Source organism: Mastomys coucha, unplaced genomic scaffold (assembly GCF_008632895.1).
Source record: "Mastomys coucha isolate ucsf_1 unplaced genomic scaffold, UCSF_Mcou_1 pScaffold23, whole genome shotgun sequence".
In the NCBI taxonomy this organism is placed as follows: Eukaryota; Metazoa; Chordata; class Mammalia; order Rodentia; family Muridae; genus Mastomys; species Mastomys coucha.
Window position 1 is genome coordinate 18,618,039 of NW_022196906.1, and position 10,215 is coordinate 18,628,253.

At 41.8% G+C, this 10,215-nt stretch overlaps 1 protein-coding gene across 3 annotated transcripts in view; it reads right to left on the reverse strand.

The window, feature by feature from the left end:
- The window catches only part of Dpy19l1 (dpy-19 like C-mannosyltransferase 1), a 95,724-nt gene that overhangs the window by 53,267 nt on the left and 32,242 nt on the right, over positions 1-10,215 (reverse strand). For all 3 annotated transcript variants that reach the window (XM_031345777.1, XM_031345778.1, XM_031345776.1), the window contains exon 7: positions 4,796-4,853. In XM_031345777.1, coding sequence (XP_031201637.1) covers positions 4,796-4,853 — 58 coding nt within the window. The remainder of the gene's footprint in view (positions 1-4,795; positions 4,854-10,215) is intronic.

Here is a 10,215-nt window from a genome sequence, read left to right on the forward strand (position 1 = left end):
CATGCATACATACATATACACACACAGAGACAGACACACACAGAGACACAGACATGCATACATACATATACACACACAGAGACAGACACACACAGAGACACAGACATGCATACATGCATACACACACAGAGACAGACACACACAGAGACTCAGACATGCATACATGCATACACATACAGAGACAGACACACACAGAGACTCAGACATGCATACATACATATACACACAGAGACAGACACACACAGAGACACAGACATGCATACATGCATACACACACAGATACAGACACACACAGAGACTCAGACATGCATACATACATATACACACAGAGACAGACACACACAGAGATACAACCACACTGTTGAAGAACATACAGTTCGAGTTGATTTTGCTTTGTTCTTTGTGGTGCTGGGATTGAATCTAGGCCCTTGCAGATGCTAGGCAAGCATCATTAGCTCTGTCCTCCAGCCCTATACAGAGGAGTCCTTTGTCCTCTCTCCATTCCCCATCCCACCCCCAGTTTCTTTTGTTTATAAAGGTTTCTGACAAATCAAGAGAAGCATTTTATTTTTGTTTTCCTTCAATCGCTTGTGATGAACATTGTGTAAGCTCACTTTCCCTACATCCTCAAGTCCTTTGTCCTTCTGTGCGCCACTTTCCTTCCCTAGTTATTGAGATTTTCTTTCCCATTCTTCTATGATATTTATCCAGTTTCAACCTGTGTTAACCACCATGCCAGGAGAATGCCAACATGGGCAGTTTTGACACTTGGCTTTGCCCACTGTCTTTGTTCAACATGGAACCCATTCTCCCTGAAACCTTGAACTACTCTGCTAATCTTCTGACTTTTACCATGTCCTCTTTCAGCCTGGGCTCCATCATCTTTTGTATATGCACCATTTTTATTAACCCTTTGAGGATTATATACAACTTATTTTGAATATCTCTTCCTTCTCTATTTCCTCCATAACTGCACTTTCCCTCCTCCCCCAACTTAAGAGGCTCACAACCACGAGTCAAGTCCTGTTTGTGCTGTGCAGATTGTTTTGGGAGTGGGGCCTGCCCTGTGGCCATGGTCTACCACCAGGAAGTCATGTCGTGCCATCAAGAATCCAGATGCTCCCTCTCCCCACTGTTAAGGGTGGGTGGTATTTCTTGCCCACCTTCCCCACTCTATGCTGGCAGTTTGTCTGGTTGTAGCTTGCACAGATCTTGTGCATGCTGTCACAATCACACATGCAACTACCCTGCAGTGGCCAGAAATTCTATTTCCTTGATGTTAACCACAACCTCCAGCTCTTCCAGTCTTTTTACCTGCTCTTCCTGGAAGAACCCTGAATCTTTTGGGGAGGAAATGCTATGCATGTCCCCTCCAGGGCTGAGCAAGTCCCCAGTCTTCATTCTTTTCAGTCAGTATGCTGCACCATTAATCTAAAGCGTATTATGACAAGGAAACATTTGACAATCAGCAATGTTATTGGCTTTCCTTGTCTTAGTGTCCCACGGTGACATAATAAACAATAGGAAGCAAGCTCATCCTCATGTTTTACCCTGGAATGCAGACCCTCTGTGTGCACACTCATGATGCTGGAAGGCATTATGTTCCAGTTTCACAGGATTCAGATTTTAAGGTTTTCAGATTATTTTTTTAAATTGTGTTAATCCATTTGTGCTATACATTATTTTAGGTAACCAGGAAACAAACTAAGTATTTTGAGACTATGAGGAAAGTACCCTTCCCTCAAGCAATGCCCCTTGCCCAATGGACAGAGCAGTTCTTCTGTTAAGGCAAGTATTTCTTTGTAATATCATCAGTGGAAAACAACTTTACAATACACCAAATACTATCTTAGATCCACTACTAAGACACAGCTAACTAATGAAAATATAACTTAAAAGCCACTAACAAGCTACATTTCTATATAGGTATATGAATAATTCACTTCTGTGAATAAATATCTCTTCTAAGAAAGTTAAGTGCTAGGTAGCAAGACGGCTCAGCAATACAGTCTCCTGAAGCCACCGGACAGTCCACATCTGATCCACAGAGCACACACGGAGATCGCACATCTAAAAGCTGTCCAGTGCTGTCACATAATGCCATGCCATATGTATCCCTAACAATTCACAGAATAAACAAATACAATTTGTTTCACAATGCAATGTTCTACAAAGGTTACTAGATGCATGAATGGGTATAAGCAGTGTAGATTGTGGGGTTCCCGGCGGTGGGGAAATAAAGGGGTGAGAGAGACCCAAGTCCTGCCAGAGCTCAGAGACCCTGGATGGGTGGGCTAGGGAGACTGCCTCCTACTCTCCATGCTGCTGGGTGGGCATAACCCCAGTCCCTGGGGGTAGGAGGGAACAGTCCAGGATCCCTGGGCCTCATGGAGACCAAGGATGACAGGTACTAGCTCTTGGGCATTGAGGAAGATTTGAGAATAGTTTGGGGCTCCAGGGCGGCAGTGGCCCAGGGCTGAAAGGAAAAGTGTGTGGGGGGAGGAACCCTGGGTGGAATCCTTAGTCAGGTCTGGAGGCTGGGAAGCTCCGAGGCTTTCCTGAGGGAGGTTAGACGCAGTTCTTTAGGGGAAGGCCTATTCCATTGTTTCAGCACAGCAAGTCTAAATGAATAGAGGCAGTCCATGGTCTTAGAGCTTTATTGTAGAAAACAGAGAGAAAGAGAGAAGGTAGAAAAGTAGAGGCGGGCCATGGCCACATGGAGAGAGGAAAGGGAGGGGGAGAGAGGGAGCGAGAGGTGAGAGTACGAGCGAGAGCTTAAGAGAGAAAGGAGGGGTCAAGCATCCCCTTTCATAGTGGGCTGGGCAACCTTGCCGTTCCCAAGTCAGGCGTACCTGGCTGTGGTCAGGTGACTGTGGGGGTGGAGCACAGCCAGAATACTAGGAGTTTAGGGCATTGTCTAAACACAGGATAATGGAGTTGGAGGGCTAATCCTGTCAGGCGCCTAATGTCTGGGGGGCGTAGCTCACCATTCCGTCCCTAGTAGAATTTTTCTACTGCGTCTCCCGAGTAAGCCTCGCTCAACCAGAACACAGACTGTCTTTCACGGTCCAACAGTAGATGATTCTCGTCACACAAAAAATTGGATACTTTAGAAACATATACACACACACTTTTGTTTGTTTATTTGTTTCACAGGTCTCATTGTGTAGCCCTGGCTGACCTAAAGTCTATACAGCAGACTGGCCCCAAACTCACAGAGAGCCACTGTCTTGCCTCTTGAATTCTGAGATGAAAGGCAAGCACTCAGCTAAAAGTAGTTTTAAAAAATTAGAAGAAGACGAGAACTGAAGTTGTCATAATCTGAAAGCCAAATGACACACAAAATTGTAGTAAGTTTTAGGTTACAGGAATTCTTACCAATATTTTACGAAAACTGTAGTGTATGCTCTAAACTATAATGTCCTTAAACAAAATATAACATTTCTGCCATAAACTAGCAAATAAATGTAACAACTAGTCATTTCCATAAAACTAAATCCTAATTTTAATTGTTTCATGTACCTCTTCCTAAGAAGACGATATCTAACTAAGCACATTTTAAATAAACGGGTAAAAAATGTCAAGAGGGAAAAAAAAATAACCTAAAAAAAAAAAAATCAACTAATCTTTTTAGAGTTGGTTTTAAGAAACCATGTTCCTACTTACTTGAGCATCAAGAATGTAAGAAAAAGGAGGGGAACTACTAACCCAGGGGGCACAAGGGCCCTCTGTGCTCTACAACAGTGCCTTTCTTGCTGCATCTGGATCTACATATTCAGTAGCCCAAGCCCCGCATCTGACTCTGAACAGACAATGCCCCCTTCTTGCAGTAGTAAGCAGTTATTTACCACTTCGCTCATCATTCTCTTAACCAGCTTTAAAACATCCATGACCCAGGCTATTACAATGTGCAGAATCATCAGGAAAAAGCCAAAGCCTTCCTTCTCACCGCTGGCCCAAACCCAGCTGTAGCAATGCACAGTTGCTGCTATGCTCACACTCCAATGCTCTGACCCAAGCAGCTCTGCGTCTTACTACTCACTCTGCAAACCTGTGCATGTTCAAAGACTGCAGATACCCAGGGCATGAAGAGAAAAGATGGAGACATCTCACACATCTTTTTCCTTCCCCATAGAAACATTTCCATGATAAGTCTAAACAGACACAACACTAGAAAAGTCATTAAAAGTAAGATTAACTTAGTTGAAGGAATGTAGTGAAAATCTGGATTTTTTTAGAATTTTATCTGAAAACTATTAGTGATGAATAAAACTACCAATCTAAGCTATCAAGCATATGACAATTAATATTTTAAACTCTGTATTAGGTACTTTACACATATGGATTCATCTGATTTATGCAATAACTCTATGAGATAAATAACATGATGCCCCCATTTACAAAGCAGAGGAATACACAGACAGATTAACCGACTTGCCTAGGTATCACAGATAATAAATGGAAAGGCTAGGGTTCAAACACAGGCAGCATAGATCCAGAGACTATGCACTTAGTAGTGTTGCTATCTTTGCACTGCCTTGGATAGTTGCAAATTTATAGGTTTGGCAAACAGTCTGAATAGGATATTTAGAAGTACATTGCCCCTAACATAAGAGTCACTGGCTTTAAATCAGACTGCTCAAATCAATGAGACTCCCATCACTTAAGAGATCACTAGTATTTAAATTTCGGACAAAATAAATGGATCACATGTTTAAGAAATCTGATTACAGATTAAACAGAAGGAAAATAATTGGGAGAAGCTTGTATTCCAGTAGTGACTCTGACTACATACCTCTCCATGATTGAAAAAGAAGCACAGCACCGTGACCACACCTCCCAATCGGCTGCCGCTGCAAAAGAAGGTAGAAAAATATAACTAACTGCATGTCAGAATCTAGGTCAGGCCTCTTCTAAAACCTTGAAACGTAGTACCACGATAACCTGTCACCAAAACAGATTTTTTCGCCATAAAAGACCTCTCCTGAACTTATTTACAAAGTGCTTGATTTCTTTCAAGGTATGACTGCAAGATTCTCTGCTTAAAGACTGGTAATCAATAGCTGGCTGTCATATGTGTCACAAATTACATTGACATAATTTACAGTGTATTCCACTAGAACTTTAAAGATATTATGTGGCTAAGTTTGTCAATGTTATTTCTTCTTCATTGCATGGTCTGTCCATGAAAGTTCTTTCCATTACAAAGTTTTATAGATTAGTCACTTAAAATTGCCTCAAGTGCCATGTGTTCACACTTAGATCTTTTATCTGGAGAGCTCTACTCTATTCTCTTTCTCTTTATTTCTTTCTTTCTTTCTTTCTTTCTTTCTTTCTTTCTTTCTTTCTTTCTTTTGTTTTGTTTTCAAGACAGGGTTTCTCTGTATAGCCTTGGCTGTCCTGGAACTCACTCTGTAGACTAGGCTGGCCTCCAACTGAGAAATCCACCTGTCTCTGCCTCCCAGGTGCTGGGATAAAAGGCATGCGCCACCACCACCCAGCTTACTCTATTCTCTTGCAAGTTACCATTCATGCTAAAACACTGAGCCCATGAACCTCCCTTTCTTAGAGAAATGCAACCCAGCCTGTGTCATATAGTAAGTTCCAACAATCTACAACTTTTTCTACTATAGTCAATGATTTAATTCTGTAATTCTTTTCTGTCATGTGGCACCATTTTTATCCTGTAAGGTTCTGGTTCCTTTAATACATCTCAGGAGAACTCCCCATGTCCAGCCACTCATAGAGACTGTTTTCTGTGATCCTCAGCAATCAATCTGCACAGAGTATGATACAACAGCCCCCTTTCCAAAACAAATGTGGTTTTTCATCAGAATGGCACTGATTTATGTATAATTTGTGATGGACTATTCTGCCTGCTCAATCACTACATATGCCACTTCCCATGTATTTCATTCAAATTATATTATGTCAAAGAAAGTTTTATGAACAGCACACCAGTCAAGTACTAAAGTTAACCCTTCTATAAGTACAGAGAATGTGGTGAAATCTGACCATGGTGTCACATTCAGAAAAGGAAAACATGCCAAAGATTTGATGCAGATAGCCAAAATGCTCAATTTTATAAAAATATACAATAGTCTGACTATACAGAGAATATATTATCTTTCTTAATGTTCCTATAGCTATGAACTCTAGAAATAACTCATTCTCTGATTATAGTAAAACACATAAGACAAAAAAAAAAAAAACATTTAAGAACTTACAAAATTCCCTTTTTAAGACTTCCCTTGCTGGGCACTGGTGGCACAGGCCTTTAATCCCAGCACTTGGGAGGCAGAGGCAGACAGATTTCTGAGTTCAAAGCCAGCCTGGTCTACAGAGTGAGTTCCAGGACAGCCAGGGCTATACAGAGAAACCCTGTATCAAAGAGCAAAACCAAACCAAAACATGTAAGAGGTGCAAAGCTTGACCAAGTCTCAGGCTGGCACTGCCACAGCTGTCCATCCTCACACAGCTGCCACCAGCTCAAGGCTCCGAGCCTGGACACTCTCCAAAGTTCACATCCCCCTCACCAAGCTGCTCAGCACAGGTTCCAGTCTGGCGCCTTCTGTCTTCTGTGCCTAACTACCCAGGGAGACACGTTTTTTTCTGACCCACTTTCACAACATGCAAAGCTGGGAGGTAGAGTAGAGCTGGCTTGTCTATAAGGAATAATTTGAATTGTAATCACTATATAATGATGTGACTTGCAAAAACAAAATCAAAATTAGTGTCCCTAATACTAAGCTACCATTCTAATCCTAGAGACTGCCTCAAAAATGTTACTTTGCTAACCAGAAAAGATGTGGTAATTAAAATATTTAAAATTATTTAATTTTCCCTATTACAGTTGATATCTCAGTATTCCTCTTTTGCAGTATCTATCAATAATCATCAGAAAGCATGAAAACCACCACCATGAAAATTTATAAAACACGCTAAGCTTGCTGAACATCTGTCACCTCCACTTAATAGACTTCACTCATCTTTTTGTATATGTGGTCTATGTGTCTATTCATGTATATGTGTGCATATGCGTGTGTATGTATATGTGTCTGAGAGAGTGAAAGAGAAAGAGAAAGAGAGAGAGGGAGGGGAAGGAGGAGGGAGAGAGAGAAGGAGAGAGTGTGTGTGTGAGAGAGAGACAGAAAGAGAGAGAGAGAGAGAGAGAGAGACATTAGTAGTTGACATTGGGTTTCTCATTCTATGACTCTCCACCTTCTTGTTTTAAGACAGGCTCTCTCAGTGTGACCCTGGAGCTGAGCAAACTAGCTAACCAGTGAGCCCCAGGCATCCTCCATCTCTGCCTCCCCAGCACTGGGGAGTACAGGTGTGCTGCTTTACTACCTGGCTTTTAACATAGCCACAAGTGACCTGAACTCAGGTCAGCATGCTTGTGCAAGCAAGCACTTTATTAACTGAGACGTAACCTACCCAGCCTCTTTATTTACCCTCTGAGCCTCAATGATCTTAGACAGAAAATTAAGGAGGGGCATTAAAGCTTAAAATTTAAAATATCCATTAAAATGCTTCCTAGTTCTGAAACTGAATAATTCTATAATCTTTCTTACTCCTTGATTTCTAAAGACTGAAATCAATTCTCAAATTTTAATGGATTTTATTAATCCTCTGATTAACAAACGTTAATTTGTTCTCTGTAGTACTACAAACAAAATGATAGAACACAAAATATAACATTTGAAGAAAAGCACATTCAGGGTTTTAAAACTATAGTAAATAACACTTGGAATGAGTTTTCTTATGTAAACACTTAGTAAATAGAAAAGAGAAAAAATGTGGAAACTAAATGGAGAATTTTCAGTCCCATGTTTGGGAACTAAGTCTCTGACACTTTGCTAGCCTAGTGGAGAAAACACTAGACAAGCCTGAGTTGAGAGCCTTTTGCCTACTCAATGGGACTCAGTGGTATGATAAATAAAGAGTTGGACAGTGAGAGGGCTGGGGGGAGCTCCTGCCTCTCAAAATGCTGAACTCACACAAAGTAGAATAGAGAAACAACTCAATGGGTGTCCTACATTCTTGAACCATTGTGCCTAGATGGCATCTACACATATGTACAAAATAATAATGATTTAAAAAGAAGAAAGTAAAGACAAAAAAAGGAAATGTCCACTAAGAAGGGTTTAAAACTATATTCTCTGCTTGGCCCTGTCTAGGTCTCCAGCTTATATTACAACTAGTTAATGTCTTTACTTTAACTGTGTCTTCGGGTATTTCACCAAACCTCCCTATCACTATGGTAGGAGCCACATACTTAGTACCAGACCAAGCCTTGCCACAGCAGACATTCAGGGATGGCACCCAGAGCATAAACAAATATATAAATGGCACTCATTCAAAAGGCTGCTGGTGCTCACTGGTTAGGGAACCTTACTGTCAAACATGCCACTGTTGTCCTGAGCCACTTGCTCAGAAGTACGTACCAATTCATTGTCAATATGATGTGGTCAGTGGAGTCTGCAGCACTATAGGCCTTTCCACTGTGCCCTCCAACCAGGGGGAGCTCTCACAGCACTGCCCAGCAGAGCTTCCCAGGGCCTTCCTCTTGCAGCTGCTCAGACCACCATGTCTTTGGTGCAGTTGCTTCCCTGGAGACTTCAACTCTGCCTACAAACGTCTGCAGTCTGCAAATGTCTGCAGCCTGCAAATGTCTGCAGCCTATATACTTCCTTTACAGTGCTCCCACACACTAGCCCAGTCTGCTACCCTCTTCCACCAAGGGGAAGGCTACAGCTCAGTGCCTCCTTCTTCCAGGCCTGTTACCTTTCTCTAAACATAATGACGTGCCTCAGGTGGCCGTCCACAAAGCTTTTCATAAATGAGCTGCACATGCCACCTCTGTGCTCCCAACACTTGGCCACCATTCTACATCTCAGTGTCAATCCAAACATCAACACATGTTCAAATGTCTGCATATGTCTGCCATGTCTCAGTTAGTCTCGAGTGAAATGCCTACATGGACTACAGTGTATAGAACAGTGTGGCAAGGGCAAGGCTAATGCATTAGCTGGACAGCCAGTGTCCTGAGGCTTCATGTTTGGAAAGACAGTGATGGAGAGGAAAGTGCATGGGCTTGAGATGTTCTGACACACCCAGATTAGACTGAAGAGCAGAAGAAGGCCATAGGTACCTCCCAGGAGCAGGCATGGGCATCCTTGTGAAAGAAATGTCATTTGCTAAGACAGTGAAGTCATACAAGGGAAAGAATTTGGAGAAAAGATGCTAGTATTTTCTAACAACAACATTCATCATTTTATGCATACCAAAGAGAAATACTTATCTTTAAATATTCATATACAACTGTTAAACCACATGGGCTAGACTAAAGATGTGACAGCAGGCCAAGTTACTAGAACATTCATAAAAGTATGTAACTGGCCAAGTTTCATAGGTGCAACACAGCCTATTTAAGATACAGCTTACCAAATCCTGCGTGGGTCAGCAGTGAATGCCAGAGCTAAGATATGGTAAGAATTAGAAAATATCACACAAAACTATAGAAGCAAGACAGGTATAAAAAATATTCTGATAAGAAATTTAACAGGTAGGAACCAATAGAGAACTAAGACACTAAAAAGCATTTCATTCTACCACAGAGCCTCAAAAGAACAGCTGATCAACACCTGGAGCTGGATCATGGAGAAATATGTCAGGTGCCTCCCTCACCAAAATATCTAACTGAGAGGCAAGCTGAGCTTTCCTGAAAAGGCAGTTCAGATAAGTTGCCTGGAAGAAGCAGAGCAGCTGAGTTACCTGGAAAGGATACTCTCTAGCATGCTGTGCTGCCTGCAGGCTGTGCAGTGTGCTCCAAGTTTTCAACTTTATGAGCTGTCACCCATGCTTGAGGGTGACATGGCGAAGCAGCTGTCTTTGAGTCATTTCTACTCCTTTAAGTAACTCCTCACCCTTATTTCCATAAGTAATTGCAATAAAACTCAGTGGTTTACCAAGTTGATTTTGGTGGAATCTTTAGGTCTTAGTCTGCCTGTTCCCTATCCAAGGAGACTAGATTGTTTACATCTTCCCAGAAACATTATCATACAACGAAGCTGAAAAAACAGCAAAACAGCCTTTACTTTCTAAGGAAAAACAGAGTCTGGATCGAGGCAAACAGCAACAGAGTAAAAAGAAAGGAAGGAAGGAAGGAAGGAAGGAAGGAAGGAAGGAAGGAAGGAAGGAAGGAAGGAAGAA